The 22,079-nt window shown below is 38.2% G+C and overlaps 1 protein-coding gene across 2 annotated transcripts; it reads left to right on the top strand.

Annotated features, from left to right (window-relative positions):
* Positions 1–1,861: 1,861 nt before the first annotated feature.
* On the top strand, positions 1,862–20,698 carry map3k21 (mitogen-activated protein kinase kinase kinase 21). 2 transcript variants are annotated; one of them, XM_016235016.1, is made up of 11 exons: positions 1,862–3,522; positions 8,803–8,983; positions 9,924–10,072; positions 10,717–10,892; positions 12,113–12,353; positions 13,638–13,760; positions 14,741–14,891; positions 15,109–15,203; positions 16,699–17,394; positions 17,530–17,652; positions 19,574–19,622. In XM_016235016.1, exons 1-10 carry the CDS (start codon positions 2,760–2,762, stop codon positions 17,646–17,648), a joined length of 2,694 nt encoding a protein of 897 aa, XP_016090502.1. In that variant the 5' UTR covers positions 1,862–2,759; the 3' UTR covers positions 17,649–17,652; positions 19,574–19,622. The 2 variants fall into 2 exon arrangements, with proteins under 2 accessions (XP_016090502.1, XP_016090501.1); XM_016235015.1 differs by lacking the exon at positions 17,530–17,652 and having other exon boundaries at positions 19,574–20,698.
* Positions 20,699–22,079: the final 1,381 nt, after the last annotated feature.

Below are 22,079 nucleotides of genomic sequence, written 5' to 3' on the forward strand. Positions count from 1 at the left end.
CACTGATTTCTAGTTGTGTCCTCTTTTGGAAGGCCAAACAAAGTAGTTTTGCTTTCACAACAAAACACAACGTCACACACGGCGGCCTAGAATGAGCTGAGGCCGGCGGAGTGAGGAACAACCTGGCGGGCTGAGTGAGCGGAGGCCAGTGGGCTTGAGAACTGCACGGCCGGCAGGCTTGTGGCAACCACACGTGACGACCCCAGGCTGGACTCCACTTAATCCACGGTGAAAGCCGATGCGGCGATCCACAGCGCGAAGTTGATGTATTTTCTCAGCGACCAGCACGGATCAGCTCCAGGCATGACGAAGCAGATATCATCCTCTTTTGGAAGACCAAACAAAGTAGTTTCGCTTTCACAATGAAACACACAGCATCTCCACAACATGGCGGCAGCGGCAACAATACTACAGCGAGAATAAAAGTTACACCTTCTTTCTTTGCGTGAACATTTGGGCGGCGTTATGCAAATCTTCCCACATCGTGACGTAGATATGTGGGGGCGTGTTAGAACGAGTCGTTTTAGGTAGGTGTGGTTGACTCTTAACTTTTATAAGATCTCTTTGGATTTGAGACTTTAGTCTTTGCAACTTTACAGATCTTCTTTATGCACCAAGAGCTTGTAACACTTCAAAGAGAAAGGAAAACTTGAAATCGCATCATATGACCCCTTTAAAGAAGGCCATCCCTCCTCTATTACATCTACTATCGCTTGAATTGCCTACAGCGTCACACGCCTCACGCTGAACATGATTTTTCTCCAATGAGGCAGAGGAGGGAGCGGAATGCTTTATGAAATACGCTAGTCTACAGCACTTTTATTATTGCACTGATTGGCTATTAACTGTGAGCAGAGCAGACAGAGTGTAAATTAATGCATTGGAGAAAAACGGCGACCATTAATGTAAAGAAAGTTGTTTGTCAGTTCATTAGTTCATTTTGACACACACGCCAAAATTTTATGTACATTTAAAATACTGATTACTAGATTACCACAATAAATTTGTGCACAAAATTTAAAATGTCCATGCTTTAACTTACCTCACCACCACGTTTTGTTTTACACAGTAACAACAGCTTTGTCAGAATTAAGTGAATAAAAATAAAAGTGAATAGAAATTAAGTGAATAGGAAATAAATATATATAAAAATACACAACTGTCAAAATAGACATTAGACAATATGTACAGATATGCTATACACAATTATGCAAGGAAATGTGAATAAGATGATCCATTGTGATGATACTTTTATAATGATGTGCTCTAGATAGATGCCAGAAAGTGTAAATAAATTAATACAGATATACATGATATTATAAAGGCCAGACTTAAAATAAACAACCTTCATTAGTAGCAGACAAATATAATGGGAAAATTATATAAATGTATAAATTGTCAATTTCTCGAAAATATTTCTGACACATCTAAAATAAGCATTATTAGTTATTGATAATAGGCCTACTGCATTTTTACATTTTGGTATAGGTAACAAAAATTACACGGAATATATTAATCATAATGAGATTAGGCATTTGCAATGTGCTTTTGGGAATTTTATATATGTTTGTTTATATTTATTTAAGTGTAACATTACAGGTGTAGGCCTATAAACAATACAGAATTGTTTAACAAGGCCAATCAGGCGCATATCTTTATATTAATCTATTATAAACTGTATGTTATAAAGTGTGGGGTAAAGCAGGCTGATTTACCCATTAGCCTATAAATCTGAAGCACTAGTATAACACCGCAGATTAAAAAAGAAAAGTTCCCAGTTCCCAGTTCTGTTTGAGTGTCACGTGAACTCCTGCAACCAATCCATTTCCACCTTTTCCTTCTCTGCTCTAGCGTCAGTCGAGTCGGAGGAGCGGAGAAGCGGAGAAGCGATGGCGGTTCTCTCATGGTGTTCACCAAGGCAAAGTTTAGCTTCTCTGAAAAAGTCTTTGAATCTAAGCGAGAGGGGAAAAGCCGTCAATTTTTGGAGTGCTGGTGAATGACTAAAGTGCGCACTGGACTGACTCCGCGAGGCGTTTACTGCTGTGCGTGCGTGCGCGCCCGTGACGTGTCCTTGGCGACGGCAGAATTTTGGGAGCCGCAGTTAGTTACTAGTTTGTGAACTTCGGAGAGAGAGCTAACGCGTTAGCACGGCTCTTTAGCCCGCTAGTGTAAAGTGTTTCAACTAAGTTTGCCAGAGAGTGTCTATGTGGAGGATTTGTACATGTAGACACGCAAGGTAATTAGTAACTTATCTTAGGGAGTGAAATAAATCGTGTGTATATTTAGCTTGATTCATTCGCTTGGGATGAGCAGGTACTTTGCACCTGTAGCCTTCACGGCTTGAAAACTCGACTTTCCCGGTTGGGTATGTTGTTTACCTTCATTTTTACAATTATTAAATTAGTTTGTACTTCTGGTTGCGCTGAAATCGACAGACTGATAATGTAGCTTTTGCTCTCAAAAGTAAACGAAAGAGTTAGCGTCGCAAATATTCCGGCTAACGCTGATGTCCCAGCTTCAGAGACACTTCGCACTCCCAGACTGGTTATCTGGCTTGCGTGGAAACAAAGCAATGCGTCTCTTAACATCTATTAAGCCGGATTTAACCTGACCGACTCTCCATTAATGATATAAAGTCACCTGGCTGGGGTTCTAGGAACTTTTGTGTGTGTACGTGTCATTGAGGAATACGGCTACTGGACTAGTTTACTTAGATTTGACATCACGGCACCCTATGGTGCTCCTGCAGGCACCGAGACATGGATGTTCCCCAGGCCGTTTTCCCAAACGGTGAGGGGCGCATGAGCCTCCAAGACCATGTCTGGACGGAGTCCTCCAACTCGGGGGTTTGGGCTCACTCTGCCCCCGTGTGTCCCCGCTCGCTCTGGACCGCGGTGTTTGACTACGAGGCCAGCGGGGAGGACGAGCTCAGCCTGCGGCGAGGAGACGTGGTGGAGGTCCTGTCTAAGGACGCTGCCATCTCGGGAGACGAAGGCTGGTGGACTGGTAAAATTAACCATCGCGTGGGCATCTTCCCATCTAATTATGTTACTTACCAACCAGTCATTTACAGAGCGGTAGGGGATCGCGAGAGTGACCCGTCCGCCCCTGTCCGGATACCGTTTTCTGAACTTGTTCTACAAGAAATCATCGGCGTCGGTGGTTTTGGCAAAGTCTACCGGGGGACCTGGAGGGACCAGGAGGTCGCAGTGAAGGCAGCTCGACAGGACCCCGACGAAGACATTAAAGCGACTGCAGACAGTGTTAAACAAGAAGCTAAACTTTTCTCGATGCTTCAACATCCTAATATTATTAAACTAGAGGGGGTGTGTTTGGAGGAGCCTAACCTGTGTCTGGTCATGGAATATGCCCGAGGAGGGACTCTCAACCGCGCTTTGACGGGCAGAAGGATCCCCCCTCATATCCTAGTGAACTGGGCCGTCCAGATCGCCAGAGGCATGCAGTATCTCCACGAGGAGGCTGTGGTTCCCATTATTCACCGAGACCTCAAATCCAGCAACAGTAAGAGAATTACCACACACACACTCATTAATGCCTACTTATCCTGACCAAGAATTGCTCTACTGTAAAAACACACAGGAGGTTGTCACATTGGTATTTCCTTTCGCAATTAGCACGTTAATCAGTAATCGTTTACAAAGTTTATCATTAGAACATCAACCTTTTTTCCATATAAACCTGTGTTTGGACCCTAAAGGAGGGGAATAGAACACCACGTGCTCATTCTTATAACATGGGTCATCTAGGAATATTTTGGGAATATTTAATGCAACGTGTGTGTAGTGTAGGGAACTGTGGACTCTGTCTTCTAGCTAAAAGCAATATGATTCTTAAAGGAAGCCACTAGCTTGTGAAATCTAAACCCAGAAGAAAAGCTATAAAATTGATGGATGTTCTGAGATTGAATTGTGCCTTTGTAGTTGATGTTAAAGACACTGGACCCTTCCAAGTCCTTCTGGCAACTTCAGCATTCGCTCATCTTAGAGTACAACCTAAGTTGCAAGTTTTTAAATATTTAAAAAACTTCAATGCTTACACTATTTATTAGAACCCTCCCTGTTGTTGCTTGTACTGTTCTAGACAATGTTTAAAACTTGGCTGCCATTTCTCATGTTATTGCCTCCCTAAGATTCATTGTTTGTTGTATTACTCATTTCTAAAGCTTTAGATAAAAGCAACTGCTAACTGAATAAATGTTCATTTATATTGTAGCAAAATTATCGCATCATCACACTGCTCTGTATATAAAGTTAAATATAGGATATAGTTATAAAAATAAAGGATATAAGTTATATCTGCATGCATACTGTCCACTCACATAAAGTGATATATATATATATATATACTATATCGTAAATCTCAACTGCCTGATTGTTTTAGTCAGTTAATGTAATTGTTATTTAATAAATGTTTAACAAACATACTACATATAAAACATATAGCTTTTCATGAGTATACCGAATGTATTTGTATATTTATATATATATATGAGTATGCCCAAAATGCTTAACTGCTAAGATAGTGGAATTACCTTTGTAAATGTTGGCCCTACAGTCATCAAGAGATTTAAGGTTGCATATTTTTTTCTCCACACTCTAATTTTCACTGACAAAAAAGTCAGTGGATTTGAGTCATGTGCTTTATCAGGGTTTCTTAGTTTAGAGTTGCACAGTCAACAAGTGATAAACCACTGGCTATCTTCAAGCTTTTCAAAAAAGCTGTAGGAATGATTTTTTTCTGAATGAGTGTGACCCTGGGCAGGTTGTGAAGTTAAGAGGTTAGAGTTTGAACAGCTGGTGTCCTCCTTGAGAAATTGCCTAAACAGGTTCTGAAAACTCAGATCTGTAAATATGTCTGCATAAAGAAGCACTAATTCTGAATATAAATATATTATAGAGTCGTTGAAATCATATATATATAATCATATAAATATGGTGAGTATTGTCATGTATTACCTTGTTTTACAGATGTTTATTGAGAGAGTTTATTTTATGTAAATAAAAAAAAAACAATACTATAGCTGCAAGAGATGCTGCATGACAATGAGATTGTCCTATCATGTTTCTTAGTCATAGATGGAGTTGGGAAAGACCCCAATGCTTTTCTGCCTCAGGGATGCAATACATTAACCAATACCTAAAAGAGGCATTTCAGATGGTGTGCTTAAAAGTTAAGTAACTTGTCTGACTAATACTCACAAAAATCTGTAAACTCAAATAGTCTTGAATGCTGTACAGATTTAATCAGCTGGTATCATTGACCTGATCATGTAAATCTATTCAGCAGCTTTATTTCATGAATTTATGAACGAGCTGTTTCTATTATACACGGCCATTCAAAAAGTATTTTATGCTTATCAATGCTGCATTTATTTGATAAAATACAATTAAAAAGTAATATTGTGAAATATTATTCAAAATAGCTGTTTTCTGTTTTAATATATTTTCAAATTTAATTTATTCCTGTGAGGACCAAGCTGATTTTTCAGCAGCCATTACTTCTGCCTTTAGTGTCACATGATCCTTCAGAAATCATTCTAATAATTTAGATTTGGTGCTCATGAAACATTTCATATCATTAATGTTGAAAACAGTTTTAAAGGAATTTTAAGGATTATTTGGTGAATAGAAAGTTAAAACATTTTTTTTTTTTTACATTGTATGTCTTTATAGTCACGTTTGATAAAAGTAATGCATCTTTGCTTAATAGAAGTATTAATTTTTCAAAAAAAAAAAACCTTTTGAATGGTAGTGTAGTTGATTTCAGTCTGCAAATGTGTCATTATTATTACTGTCATTCTCTCTGTTAAATTAGCGGAGTATATCCAGAACAATAAAATAGACAGCATTCCACTATCAACAATAGGCGCAATGTGGCACCCTGCCCCCGTTCAGCATGGCAGTGCTACTGTTAACGCAGCTCAGTTTGTTCATCTGTCCACAGGATTGTGACAAACAACACTGGAAGCTTGCTGACATTAATTGAAAAAAATAACGTGTGTTTGCTCAGTTCTGCAGTCAAGACACCTGCCCATCATGAGCCAGACCCTTTCTGCTGTGTTCTTAAGGGGGACTCTTTGCCCATTCAGGTTGCAGTACATTGTTTAGCAGGTTAAAGGTAGAGTGTACAAGTCAAATAGTAGTCTCTCAAAAAGTAAGACATGAAATCAGATTTGCTTTGTGCCCATTCTTGCTTATCTGATCAATGATTATCTTTAAGATATTGCAAATATAGTGAGTGAAATGATGTTTTTGTGCCCTAATCTTTTAATACCTCACTCAAAGGAATGTTGCTAACGAGGGGGCAAAAGCTTAACATAAGTTTGCACAATGGAATGGTCAAGCACTGGTTGCTAGGTGACTGCCAACCCGAGAATGCTCAGACTTCTGGGCCTGAAAGGCTTATTTTCATTATTTTTAATCTCCTCAATGGCTGCTGTTTTCTCTCCAAGACAGGGAGCTTCCCCTGATTGGGGGTAAAGAATATTGCAGAACTGTAGCCAGCAGCCCCTGCGAAACTCGGCACTGTGCCACACTTCAAAACTCAGTTTTGCGATTTCAGGCACGTGAAGTGAAACGTTAAGGAATCTCAAGCATGTGTGCTTTCCAAAATACACACACGTCCTCTCTCTCTCTCTCTCTCTCTCTCTCTCTCTCTCTCTCTCTCTCTCTCTCTCACTTTGACTGTCAGCGTAGAGAACAATGGCCTTGTTGGAGGGATAGAAAGGGACCGTGGCGAACATACTACAGGCAGTGGTTATTGTCTCATGATCTAAAGATGATTTTCTGGCCCATAAAACAGACACTATAGAAATCTGAGCAATGAAAAGACATGTAGAGCAGGATTGTTTTGAACTGGTACTATTCTAGAAGTTTTACATTTTTATATATATATATATATATATATATTTTGTTTCAGGTTCACAGAAAAGAGCTGATCTTCTTTAGTAATAAGACAGCATTCATATCCAACCAACTGGTTTACTGAAATGCATAAAATATTAATACTGATGATTGTGTAATAGGTTGTGGGTGTGTAGAGTTATTCCATTCAATTTTAAACTGTTGTGTTGTTACTTCATGGAAAGCAAACCTGAAAGTGCACAGAAACCAACAGCTGAGATTAACCTGAAAGCATCAAACAGGTGAAACCTGTTCGAAATGGAATCCCAATTTTCATGTTTGTCCCAAAATGAAAGTTTTGTGAATTTTACCTGAGGACTTTCTAACATGCAGGTCTTTTATCTTTTAAAACACACTGTGTGGTTCTTTTTATTTGCGGTGTCCAGCATGTTTATGAGTTTAAAGAAAATGAATAAAATTGTAAAGGAACTAAAATCCTAATTTTGAAACTAATAGTTTCAGCTCTAAATTCTGATTGGATGGCTTTCTCTGCTTATTGCATTAATAAACATTGTGATTTCTGTACTGAACGGTATGGATGGGCTATATCTTATATTTTGCGATATACCGGTAAAGATTCTCCACACGATAAGAATTCGTCATCCCGCGATAATAACGATAAAGTCTAGTTGTTGACACATTTCTGTGTGCGACTGTGGAGTGACGTGAAGGAAGGCGGACGTGAAATTGAGCAGCTCCTTCTACAATCTGGAACAGGTTTGGATAGGGCTGTACAGTGCGACAAAAATCGGTCTGAGCCTTGAGTAAATGTACTACAGTAGCACGTGTGCGACACCGTTTTACATGTGTATGAGTCGTTTACAAACCTGTTGTCCAACAAAGATATTTAAATTTATTGACATGCTCTCCATTTTAACTTCATAACATAGTCGAGTGTTTGAAATAACTTATTTTTGTGATCAGACGTGGTTTCGTATCACAGAATAAGGCAGAAATCATACTATTTTATAGCATTATATACAGTGATAAAGGCTATGTCGATTAGCATTGCATTATAAATATGCTTTATCCTTATAATAAATACCCAAGATTGCTTGAAGAACACCAATACCATATATTTTGTGCAATCGCATGTTTATTGTCTTCAGGTTTCCTCAGTTAAAATTTCTCTATCTGCGTTTTATTCAGCTACAGCGCTCATTGGATTTGAGACAGTTATACTAAATGTCTTACATTGTAACAGGTCAATAGTAGTGTAGTCAAGACCAGTCCTCACCACTGTACGCTGAGTAAAGGCTGGGAATGTTAGAAAGTGTTTAATGAAATGTGTCCACAAATAAAAATACTTAGTTACCCCCTCGGGTCATGATGGAAAGGGAGTCAAGGTCAGATTAATCAGACATGTAGTTATCAACTGATGGCCTTCCTATTTATTACATACTGATGTTGATAAAGGTCTCAAGTTGGATAAATGTCAAGGACAGAACTGGTGAAAAATAATACTACTCCTGACCTCAGGACATTCCTCGCTTCAAAGCAAGCTGGCCTACATTCCCATGTTGTTTGTCATTTGGTACGAGACTGTATTGTAAAGTAGAGCGACTTGTATGTCGCTCTGAGTTCTTCATGTAGGCCTGTGTCCTTGAAGATTCCACTTCATGATAAAAGAGTGGAAATATGAGCATCCTCTTAGCATTCCTGTATTGTTGTTCATTGACATAAATGCTCAAAGGCTAAGGCTTGCATGTAGAAAACATTCCCATCATACCTTAAAGTCGTTGATCTGAACAGCCCAATCACTTCTTTTTTTTTGCCTGTTATTTTGGTTAATTTTTTCACTGCTGACTTTTACAATTAATGTATAACTAATATAGTACAAATAAATAAAACATTTATCCTGTCTTTTTTTTTTTTTTAGTTTTATTACTTGAAAAAATTGAGAATGATGACATTGGTCGAAAAACCCTGAAGATTACTGACTTTGGCCTGGCCCGTGAGTGGCACAAAACGACCAAAATGAGTGCAGCTGGCACTTATTCCTGGATGGCTCCTGAGGTCATCAAGTCCTCTCTGTTTTCCAAAGGGAGTGATGTCTGGAGGTAAGCTGTTATTTTAACTTAATTGCAATGTTGAGCACAAAGCCTGTTATTATCGTGAATTAGTTACTTGAGGTTAGACAAACACTCAGGCATCATAGGCGCACTACCAGGTTTTCAAAAATGCAAGCAGAGTAATTATCCTTCTATGATGCATCATTTGAGCATTTTTTATATATTTATAATTTTTAATATAATTACATACTGTATTTTACCCAACGTTTGTGTGCCATGATGAATCTACATACATTTGAAAATTGTGTTTTTAGCTTGCCAGCTCCAAACTGTATTGGAAGTGTTCCAAATCAGTCACTTGAGAGAATAAGTTTCCATTTGAATACTGCTTTAAAAGGGAACTCCCCATGTAGGCGTGTAGGTTTTGGAACACGGCTAATACAGAGTATGTATTGGTTGATTTTGTTTTTAGGTTAACAGAAACTTTAGGTCAGTTTGAACTAGTACAGCATTTTAGTGGTGATCCAGCTGCCCTTTTAACTTGTTTGTGAAAGCTAAATTTGAAGATTCATCCTTTTTCAAACGTTCTCACGCCACTTTGGTCAGACATTGCTTACAGTATGCCAACACATGATTGGTTTCACTTCTCTCTTCTTTCTTTCCTGACATTGCTAGAACATTGTATTTCCCTTTCTTTGCCTTATCATGAGGTTAAGAAGAGAATTTAAGTAATTTTAGAAATATTTAGCAGTTATAAAATGTTTGCTTTGGGATCAATTTGCGCACTTTCATAATAGGAACAGACCACACATAAGAACACAGGTGCACTCCGTGAACAACCTTTTATCAGGGAAAAAGTGCTGAGTGCACCAAAGATGCCAGTCTCGTTAATATTGTACATAAGCACTGTTCATTTAGCCCATTTGTGTGATTAATACCAATCCATACCACACTGACACTTCCTTAATGCATTCTATTCTCTGTGCAGCTATGGAGTCCTCCTTTGGGAATTACTGACTGGAGAGGTTCCTTACCGTGGCATCGACGGTTTGGCAGTTGCCTATGGAGTGGCTGTCAACAAATTAACCCTTCCCATTCCATCTACCTGTCCCGAGCCTTTTGCCAAGCTCATGGAGGGTAGGTCTGTTAGTAGTTCACTGATGGTGCTCCTTTGTTTATCCAGTGGTTCACTATATGTTATTAACACGCTATGGCATTTTTTTTATCTTTGAGCACTGATGCCCTGTTCACACCACTAGTTTGTCTCTGTACTGTAAGTTGCTTGTTGCTTTAAGTTGCTTGTGGGTGTTCGCTCTAAAGTTATTGGTAGTCTGCATATCACAGATGATTTATATTGATGGTAAAACTAAGATATTCTAATTTGACTAGGTTTTCATGTTCTTGTTGCTAATGAAGTAACATCCTGCTGTTGTTACATAGAATACAGAAGTGCTGGTTCATTAAAACATCCAGATGAACAATCTGTTAAAATGCCATTTAAACTGGCTCCTACTGCCAAGGAATTTTCATTTGATTGAGAAAAATTATAATTTTTTTTTCTCTAATAATAAACATTATGTAAAGAAAACGGTCATGCCACTGGACATGCCTACATTGCCTAAATCAGCAGTTCTCTATTGAAATGAATGGGATCATGTTACTGTGTGTCGCTGGCGGCGTGAACAGGGCTTGAGTGAGTGTGAACAATTCCCACTGCAATCAGCAATGACAGTTCATTGAAATGATAACCTATAGGATTCTAACATATTTTGTGCTCATAGAATGCTGGGAGCAGGATCCCCACATCCGCCCGTCCTTTGCTTCCATCTTGGAGCAGCTGACTGCCATAGAGGAGGCTGTGATGGCCACCATGCCGCAGGACTCCTTCCACTCAATGCAGGAGGACTGGAGAGTGGAGATTCAAGAAATGTTTGATGAGCTACGCACTAAAGAAAAGGTCAGATGATCAAGATTTTGTTGGATTGTCTATTTCTGAGCTTGTTTTACATTGACTTTATAGTTTTGATTTGTGTGCCAAACACTGCACAGACTGTTTTTTAATGAGACAGTGGACCTATTTTTATTTATTTTTTTGGTTCAGATTTGAACAGGGTAACTGTGGTTGAACTTATCCTCTTAAACCCATCTATTTCCAATGACATGGCCTTAAACGTTTGATAAAGTTAATATGATAAGCTGCTTCCAGTTGTAGCAGCTTGCTATGTTGAAAAGGATTTGCCTTTGGTTGATCAAGAATGCTCTTTCCTGCAAGTCAGCTAAAACTTCATGTAGAAACTGACATTTTATTCCATGTACATTCTTGATCAGTGCATTTTTCCACTGCTGTAAGTAAAGTCTTCGTACATAAATATTTTTCTTGTTTCGTGATGCGCAAAACTTTTCCTCGCTAGTAAATAAAGAAATTGTTCATTTATTAATGAATTGTCTAAATCATTCAAGTGTGTATCTTGGCAGACTGCCCCAAAGCTTCTTACAGAAGTTATTCATAAGAGATTAGGCCAAACGGCTTTACTCCATGTGGCCGGAAAACTGTTTTGATTAATGCTTAACAATTCTGCCTGCAAGTTTTATACATGTGGATTATTCTGTTCAAAAGATTTTTTTAACCAAAAGACAGGATTTCCATTGCCGTATTCAAGTTTAAAGTGTAAGCCAGAGCAAAAGTGAAACGTAGAGAACGAGAGAACAAGCAGTTCTTAAGTATTTATTTACTAGCTCATAAATACTGCTGCTGTTGTGTGAATAACTCACTCACAGTTCTCACTTTATAGTCATGTTTGTGGTGCTCAAGGGTAAACCCAAGAAAAGAAGACTGATCTGAAATGAGCTGTTCAAGGCAGAGAGGAATCTGAGCTCTGTCCTCCAAGGCCAAAGGAAGTGAAACTGCCATTCATACCATTGATGTATTTTTTTTTTTTTTTTGCTCGTTGACACAGTAGATTCATAAACATGAGAACTGTTCAATTTTGCTTCCCTAGGCAGTGATTCAGTATATCAGAAAACTTGGCCATAGTTTGTTTGGTCATAATTTCAAGGAATTGGTCAATCGAAAATGAAATTCTATTATTATTCCCTACCATTATGTCGTGTTTGGATGAACTGTTTATATATTGTTCACCAAATTGACTTGATCACGAATGTTCTTCACACCAACAGGAGCTCCTTTCACGTGAGGAGGAGCTGACGCGAGCAGCCCTTCAGCAGAAGTCTCATGAAGAGCTGTTGAAGAGGAGGGAACAGCAGCTGGCCGAGCGGGAAATTAATGTGCTTGAGCGTGAGCTCAACATCATCATATTCCAACTCAACAAGGACAAGCCTAATGTTAAAAAACGAAAGGGCAAGTTCAAACGCAGCCGCCTCAAGCTCAAAGATGGCAACCGCATCAGCTTACCCTCAGGTTAGAGCTGTATGAATTTATAGTGTAGCATAAATATTACATTAATGTTTCTCAGTAAATTGTTTATCATGACTGACAGATTTTTGTAGTATTAGAGTTGTGAAGTAAGTTGATGTTATTGCAAATTGAGTAATTAAAGGGGTCATATGACGTTGCTAAAACAGAACATTATTTTGTGTATTTGGTGTAATGAAATGTGTTTATGTGGTTTAAGGTTCAAAAAACACATTATTTTCCACACACTGTACATTATTGTTTCTCCTCTATGCCCCGCCTTTATGAAACGCGTCGATTTTTACAAAGCTCATTGTTCTGAAAAGCGAGGTGTGCTCTGATTGGCCAGCTATCCAGTGCGTTGTGATTGGCCGAATACCTCAAGTGTGTGACGGAAATGTTACGCCCCTTACCATATTGTGATGACGTGTCCCAGTGCGACGAGACAAAAACATTAAAACCCATTATAAACTAGGTATTTGTTGCATCCAGTGGGGAAGTAATTACTGATTATAATGACTTTTACTGCCTTTTTACGAGCTGCATCGCGCCGCGTAAACATAAAACCATTTGTGATCTGAGAAACGACAAACAACAAGCGCTACTCTACACTGCTCAAAACTCACATTTGAATCATCAGTGGCAAATCCTTTAAATATGAAAGTGTACTTACAGGCTGTGAGTCAGTATTATTTGTCAGAACACAGGCATTGTATACTATCCCATATACTATCCCAGGAAACAGTCCTCGTCCTACGTAAAATGCATTGCTCACATCTGAATATTTAGGTTGAACTGTTCTGGAACAGTGTTGTAAATACAACTTAACCACTGATTTCTAGTTGTGTCCTCTTTTGGAAGGCCAAACAAAGTATTTTCGCTTTCACAACGAAACACACAGTGTCTCCACGACATGGCGGCGGCGGCAACAATACTACAGCGAGAATCAAAGTTAAGCCTTCTTTCTTTGCGTGGAACATTTGGGCGGTGTTATGCAAATCTTCCCACATCGTGATGTAGATGTGGGGGCGTGTTTAAATGAGGCGTTTTAGGAGGGCGTGGACGAGTCTTAACTTTTAAAAAGAATATCTCTTTGGGTTTGAGACTTTAGTCTTTGCAACTTTAGGGATCTTATCTATTCACGAACAGCTTGTAACACTCCAATGAGAAAGGAAAACTTGAAATCGCATCTTATGACCCCTTTAAATGTTATTGTAAATTGTGGCTGACGTAGAAATGTTTAAAGGGATTTAAATACTACTAAGGGATAACCTTATTTGTGTTCAACAGATTTTCAGCATAAAATCACAGTTCAGGCCTCTCCGACTATGGACAAGAGAAGAAGCCTCAACAGCACCAACTCCAGCCCCCCCAGCAGCCCTACACTGATCCCTCGCCTCAGAGCCATTCAGTGTAAGTGCCCACTCTTTTTACACATTCATGCTGCATCTGCTAGATTGATATTTCCCTATACTTTTGAGATTTTGGGTTAAAAAACCATCAGACATATTGCTGTTTGCAAATAGAAGTTTAAAGTTTTAGTCTTTATTTTAACAGGAAGTTCGACCATTTATCTTCCTAAAAGAAACTGAAATTCAACATCATTGTCGTAAACTAATATCAGGATTGGCCCATATCCCTTCTCTGATTAAATGTTTGCCAGTTTCAATACAGTAAAACAAAACCAAAGACAGTCTCCCTAATCAGTTTATTTGTGAGCAACTCGGTGTGACGAAAAAATCCATCCAGGTCATTGCCAGTCTGAATCTTATGTTTGTTACATGTTTGTAACTTATTTTCTTCCCATCAGTGAGCCACCCAAGTGACACTAGCCGAAGGGGCAGTATGTTTGTGTATCACCAGTATGTGGATATCACAAGCGAGTGTAAACCTCCTAGCGGGTTTAGGAAGAAAGGCAAGGACACTGTGGTCCTGTGAGACAAAGCCACCCCATCTAACTGTGTGTTGGTGTGATTCCTGATCACTACTGCTCTGGCTTCACAGCATCTCTGTTTGTTTTGGTGACTTTGGGATACAAATGACTGTCGTAACACATTTGCTTGATGCTTTTGAATTTTAATGGTTTGTAATGAGTTTGCTTTGACTGCCTTTGGGGATAATGTATATTTTGGTAGACCTTGAGCTGGTACTTCAATAGTTTAAGGTCAACCCAATATCCTTCCTGAAGCTCCATTAACAATTTTCGAGAATGATTGTAATGATCTAACACTTGTTCACCAGTGATGATTGACTAAAAAGCTGTCGCTACTCCTCTGTGAAGGACTAATATATTGAATCTCAGTCTGTGGTGTGACAAATTGGGAATGTCAGTTAAGACATTTTCTGTTAGTATTAGCAATTCTGTTTCAAATTTTATGTATCTTCATCTCTAGTGACCCTGGATGAGAGCAACAGGACATGGGGTCGAAGCACCAATTACAAACCTGGGGAGTTTGAAGATGTTAAGAAAGGGTTTAAGAAGAAGGGCCGCACATGGGGACCAAGCTCTGTGCAGACCAAGGAAGGAGCAAATTGTACTGAAAGGTTAGAACTGGTGTTTATTTTTTTTGTGCTCCTTTTCTTTCTTTTTTTTTGAAACAAAGACACATATTTTTATAAAAATAAAATTTAATACAAAAAATTGTTGTGTAATTTAAGCGTGCAATGTATGCTACCTTTTTTAATGATTCAGTAAATCTCATGATTCAGATGTGTTCTAATGAGTTATAAATTGTGGGTGTCACTGTCATTTTGTCTTCAGAGTTCGACCTCTTTCAGATGGAAGCAGTCCCTGGTCCACTAGTCTTATGAAGGCCCAGAAATCTGTTCCATTGGCAGCATTATTTGCGGAGCAGGGTATGTAAAGAAGGCTCATCTTCCATTTATTTTTTCCATGCACTCAATTTTCATCGCTGTCTGTTATATCTTTTATTCGTGTTACAAAGAAATGACATTAATGTTGCTTTGTTCGAAATAGCCCCTATACCCTCATTCACTATTCCCTACATTAGTCCACTAATCTAGTCCAGTTGAAGGAGTGAGTGAATTCAACCGGAAGGGCTGCTGCATTTGCATAATTTGTACTTGCTGTTTAATAATCATTTGAAAGTTAGAAAACTGGCGGCTACAGGTGTAGAAGAAATTTATCTTGAACAGTCACGGAAATATAAATGACGGGCGCAATAGAGGATTTGAAAAGACAAACCGTTTTTTTTTTTTAAATGTATTTCAGCATAAACACATCGCTAGACAGGTAGTTAACACATCTGGTTACCATTTATAATTAATATTTAACTGAAATGTTGTAAGGACATGTAACAACAGAATTTAAAGAGAATAAAAACAATATCAAAAAGAAATTGGTCCTGCCTGTTGTTGATTAATTCCAGCAATGATGTCTGTTGACATTGTACGTAGTCATGTCGCTGGAAATTGAGTAATCACTGTCCCAATGTGCAGTGAGCCAGGGTACTACCAGTGACTGGATTTGTGTACATGATATACTGGTTCAAAAGGTCGGGAGCTAGGGAGCGAGATGCACCCTGTATGATATTACGCTGTACCCACATTGGCCCAGTGGTTTGGAAAATGGATGGATGGATGATTCAGTTGCAGGTGCCATCTTCAGGCGAGATGCGGGAATTCATTTGGCACAACCCACACAGTGCATTTTAGGTATTCTGTAGCCGTTAAGTGTACATCGGTTGTACACTCGTTATTGAGGTGCATTATGGGTTTGACTGAATGCACTCAATAACGTCCCCTATGGTTTTGGACGACACAAATGGCTGTCCCCCAATAGTGGCCTGTTTAAGGATGTGGGGGAGATTTCTCAGACAGCCACTGTGTCATGGCACCCATTTATGTGCAACGTTCTGCTGTATTTTGGTGGAGCACAGTCATTTTCTATCTTCTGGCATTTACTACTACTCATTTAGTACTAATACTATATTGATTTAACTATTAAATATGCACAATTAATAAATCTGCACTTTTTAGATTCTATCTAATCTTCTTTCCAAATTGCTTGCGTGCTTTTAACTCTTTTTCTTTCTTTTTTTTTAAAGCCTGTTTAAAAACTTTTTTTGTGAAGTCTCTTATGCTCCTTGAGGCTGCATTTATTTTTACCAAAAATATACTAAAACAGTAATATTGTGAAGTACTGTTAAAAGAAGTTGAATATACAATATTTTAAAATGTAATTTATTCCTTCAATGGCAAAGCTTAATTTTCAGCATCATTACTCCAGTCTTCAGTGTCACATGATCCTTCAGAAATCATTCTAATAAAATTTCCCAAAAAATCTTACAGAACCCAAATTTTGTTAACTTGTTTTATGTTGTTTTCCCAGGAACCAATAAAGATGAAGTATGTTCTGCTGATGGATCTGACAACAAACTAAAGCAACTGAAGTTCCCCAACCAGGTTTATATTGATCTACCTCTGTGGAAAGATGAACAGGGAGAGGAGAGCCAGGGGCCGGCTGGTGGAGGTGAGAGCCAGGAAGACCCAACAACATCCACGAGTTCCACCAGCACCACACCGCAGCACACACCCACCAACAGCCTGAAGCGCACCACCACACGCCGGCGCACAGATGCTGTTCTCTATGGCTGTGCCTCCATCCTGGCATCTGTCGCATTCGGCTTCGACCTGCGGGAGGTGTGTAAGGGTGCTGCTAATGAGGAACCAGAGCCACGTGAGGAGAAGAAAAAACGAGAGGGCCTGTTTCAGCGTGCCACTCGCTTCCGCCGCAGCACCAGCCCCCCTGGTGGCCGCTCACGCAAGGATGAGGTTACCGCAGGACCCGTAAGCCTACTCGCCATGTCATCGATTTCTGAGTGCAACTCCACCAAGTGCCTCCTGCAGTCAGATTTTGAGGGGTCTGGGTATAACCCACTGAACGAGACTCCAGCTAGCAATTCCCAGACACATCAGCATACAGGCACTAGTGATGTTCTTCCCTCTGCCCCTGTACAAGATCATACTTCTGGGTCCAACTCTCAGCTTAGGAGAAAGAAGTCCAGCCCTGCTGTGTGTCAGACCAGTGAGTAATCTTTTAAAATTCTATACTATTTTGTCAAAATAATGTATAAAATATATAACTGATCATTTTAAATGAAACAAGTGAATATAGACATCACAACATCATAATTTACACTATGAAAAATTTGTATTTTAGATGACTTTGAATGGTTTTTAATAGAGATGAACCGATCGACCGGCCAGGGACCGGAATTAGCCGATTTTCTGCGTGATCGGCCTGGACCGGTGACCGGCCGGTCAGTCTGCCAATTCTGAGCCGGTCCGTTCTGACATCACACCCACGCTCACATCCGCATGTAAACATGTCGTCGGTGTGGAAGTTCTTCACTGTGAGTGAAGAAGACACAAATTTCTCAATTTGTAATATGTGTAGGGCCAAAGTAAACGGTGGGAGAACCACAGGGCTCGATTAACGCTTGTCTGGGACAAGTAGATTTTTTACAATCCCAGTGAGAGAGAACTTCACTTGCTCGACTGGACCATAAGCCTGATTAAAACGTCAATAACAAAAATTACCAGGGAAGCACTGAAACTTGGCCACCAAAAATTTTTGCGCAAGAATGATTGTGATTTTATTCCATTCAGTGTAAACGACGACTGATAATGTATTTATGTTGTGACAGATGAGGCTCGTGCAGCCTGAATGAGAGAGACTCATTCAGAAATTTGTTTCAGAAAACAAATGAGCGCAACAGCACACGCAAAGTAATTCACAAAGTTACAGACGCCCACTGCGGTAGAAAAATTATATTTATAATATGTAATATAGGTTAACAACATTACACGAACAAGATGTTTCCCAGAATATCAACATGATTGCTACTTTTATACAATAGAAGTTCAATAAACAAGAAGTTAAAATAAAGGCACTTACATTTTAGATACAATTATTGACTGTTTTTGCTCAATTTCACAAATGAAAATAGTCCCAATTAAAGCCGCAGCACACAGTGGTGGTGTACTGAATGAATCCACATTTTTTGAACGAATCAGTGGGTCAATGATTCAATGACCCATTCATAAAGACAGTCACTTGCCTGGTTTCCGAATGAATCGGCCATTTGAATGAATCAGTTGAATGAATGACTAAATGACTCACTCATTCATTTGCCGCCACCTACTGGTGCTTTAGTTTCATATTGAAAAGTATCATTGCATTTTTCCCAACAAAAGTTATTTAAAACAATCTTTTATAAAATTATTTATGCATTTGCAATTTTGCAGTGTAAATGCATTTATGGCACCTCAGCTTCATCAAACAGTCTGTGTAAATGCATCTAATGCCACTTTGTTTCCTGCAGTGGAAAGATGGATTGTGTTGATACTGATTTAATTTGAATGGTAGCGAGACTACAGTTTTCTATTATTCAAATTGAATTAATTGAAACAATGTAAGAATTTGATGTGAACGATGACACATTTTATAAGATTAGGAAAACAAATGACCATTTCTAAACGTAGTGGGAAATGATATCTGTTTTGTTATATACTGCAACTCATTTTCAGTTCGTTGTTATTTCTGCCTCTTTCCAGTCACAGAGCACTTTATTTTGAGAGTTGTTTAAGTGAGAGAACATCTGTAACTTAGATTGGGGGAATTGAAATGTTTAATAATTTATTTTATTATGTAAATAATTTTTGCATTGAAAAAAAGTAGATTTTTGTTTGTATATGCTGTTAATAGTTCTTAGAATGAAAATCGGAAGCAGCAAAAATTGCAATCGGTGCATCTCTAGTTTTGATCATTGATGATCATCTAGTTTTATTAGATGACAGCAAAGGTAATCTAAATTAAAAAAAAAAAAGATGAAAATGAGTATGTAAAATTAAACACTGAATATTGTCCAATGCAGATTTTCATTTGATTTGATTATATTGTTATTAAATTATATATTTTATCTAAAAAATATATTATCTACATTTTCTAAATGTAAAATTAATTGGAAATGAGTATGTGAAATTAAACTCTGAATACCGCATGATAAAGATAATTAAAAAAAATTCTAATAACAGCTGATAAGCATTATGGTAGCAATATGTTGTGCATCTTTAGTGCATTTAATTTACGCTGTTGATTTAAGGGATTTTTTTTTTGCTCTGCTCATTTCTGCATTAACCCATAACAGTGAAGTTTTGTTTTCAAATATTGTTTATTAATGATGTTACTTTCTTTGCTTTAGTTTATGGCAACAGTAACTTCCAGGCCAGTCCACCTGATTCCTCTACCACTTCCCTGAAAAAGAAGGCTGACATAGAGCCTGCTCAAGAGAAGCAAGCCTCCGGGGAATCAGTATCTAGACCCAGACCGCTTTCGCTAAGAAGCAAACCTCACTCCTGGGCTCTTCTAAAGAGCCGCAATAAGAGCTATTCTCTTGGGCACTACTCTGGGGAGAAGAGTGCCCAAAACTTGGACATGGTCCTCCCCTCAGAGGTCAAAATGGGCTGCTCTTTGCTGGATATGGACACAGAGGGCCAAAAACGAGACTGCACAGTTCCCCTCTGTCGAATACAGAGCACACCAAGTCGACCGTCTGTCTTCGAACTGGAGAAGAAGGTTTTATCCTGAAATAAGTTGCATCTGGAACAGTCTTACTTTTGTCTTGAATCTGTCTGTTCAACATGACATTTAGTTGGTGTTTTTCCCCCCCAAGATTAACATCATGGCCTTTGATCAATATTTGAGCCATTGCTGCTGGAGATATTCTGTGGTACTTTTATTTATATGCCGTTTACTTTGATATGTAATTTAATATGAAGTGACATATGAAGTGAATGATCAGCGTTCCACTGAATTTACAGTTAGAATTGCTGGTTTGTAGTTTTTACGAAGTGACTTGAGTTGTAAACCTTTTACACTGATGAGCAAGATCTCAGATTCTGTTAGAAACTACTGATTTTTAAAGTGTTCAGGCATTCTTGTCATTTGATTTCATATCACGTAATGTCATATGAAAGGCATAAACAGGGCCCACAGTGTTTATATAAATAATAATAGTTGTACAGATGAAGTGGCATAGCTTATGTAGCTAACAGACCTTTATGTTTGCTAACTCAAACAGCGTTTTCAAGTTCCCTACATAGCTCATTATTTTTCCTGTACTAATACATTACATTTTCAGGGTTTTGTCTTTTATGACCTGTTTGAAATTGATTCCTGGTGGTCAGCATAATTTCTTTCTGATCATTTTTTGGAACATAATTTTTTTTTACTAAAGTTATATTGGATAGACACCTCATGGACTCTCTCCTTTTATAGCTTTAAGTCAGATGCATTTTATCTAATTATGTCTTTTAGAAGTGTACACATGCCTATAGCGTTTTAGGTTGTAACCCAAATGAGAAGCTATATATTTATATATATATATATATATACAGTGGGGCAAAAAAGTATTTAGTCAGCCACCAATTGTGGTTCATTATGCTGCCAAATAGTGATAAATGAATTCGCTATATTGTTAGTGTCTATCAATATTGCTATTATTTCACAAATCATTCCAGTCTATACAAACTCTGAAAAATGAATTTAACTAATAGATTTAAGCACCAGGATGCTACTTAAAAACTGTTACCGTCTGAGTAGCTTGTTTTTGAGTTTTACGCTGCTGTAAGTTCACAAAGTTTAAAATAATCGATTATATGATGTGAAATCAAGATTTGGTGTATCTTTCCTTAAAATATACTTCAGCTTGAACTGTGTGTAAGTGATTTAAACTTTTTTTTAGCTGTCATTCTATATATTCAAACTGTTTTCTTAATCATTACCCTGTGTAAAAGACTGAATTATTCGCTTGTTCATTGTCTACTGTGGACTTCACACTTCTTGCGTTTCCATCTTCTTTCTGTGTGTCACTTAAAATATTGTTTTGTATCTTCAAGATGTGGAGATTGAGATTCAGAACATGCTTAATTGAACAAATTGAAAGATTTTGTGCTTCTAGGGTGTCAAATGGAAGAGTACTGTACTCTTAGTTTGCTGGAAAAGATGTTTGAGAAAACTCAGTATTAAAAGCTTGTTATAAGCTTGTAGGGGCTAGAATTATTTACTGTAATTATATCATTCAGGATAAATGTATTGTCTGCTCAGAAATAATCACAGGTTTTCCCACTGCCTCCTGTTCAGAAAACAGCCGTTATGTGGTGATGTTTTGAAGGAAGAACAAAATATGTTTTGTAGCACTGGAATTTTTGAGTCATGTAATGATGATTGTTCATTACATTTATGCTGTTATTGTTTTAAGACACTAACAGAGTATACTGTTAGTTTAGATATGCAGCTGCACATTAGGATTCATAAGAAGAAAGGACTTGGAGAGACATTGTGGTGCCTCCTTTTTATGTCTTGGAATGATCATTACTAGATGGAAGTAATAATAATATGATGCCTGTTTTTGATGAATTCATCTGGTGTTATTGTCTAAGCACAATCATTTCTCTTATTATGGGAGAACTGCAGAGATCAGACCTTTTTTTTCAAGCAGTTTTATTTGGACTGATTCCCAAACGTGAAGGACACAGATGCGTGAATGACAGAAAACCTTTAGAGAAAGCAACAGATGGTTTATGTTTTCACCAAAGTCTTGGATTGTGAAATGATTTTGAAAGATTGTTACATGGTACACATGCACTGCTAATAGTTTTACTGGTTTGCTTTTTAGTGTCTGCACAGTGTATGCTCTATTGAGCTCT

The sequence above is a fragment of the Sinocyclocheilus grahami genome, unplaced genomic scaffold, assembly GCF_001515645.1.
Source record: "Sinocyclocheilus grahami isolate Dianchi unplaced genomic scaffold, SAMN03320097.WGS_v1.1 scaffold461.1, whole genome shotgun sequence".
NCBI classification, from domain to species: domain Eukaryota; kingdom Metazoa; phylum Chordata; class Actinopteri; order Cypriniformes; family Cyprinidae; genus Sinocyclocheilus; species Sinocyclocheilus grahami.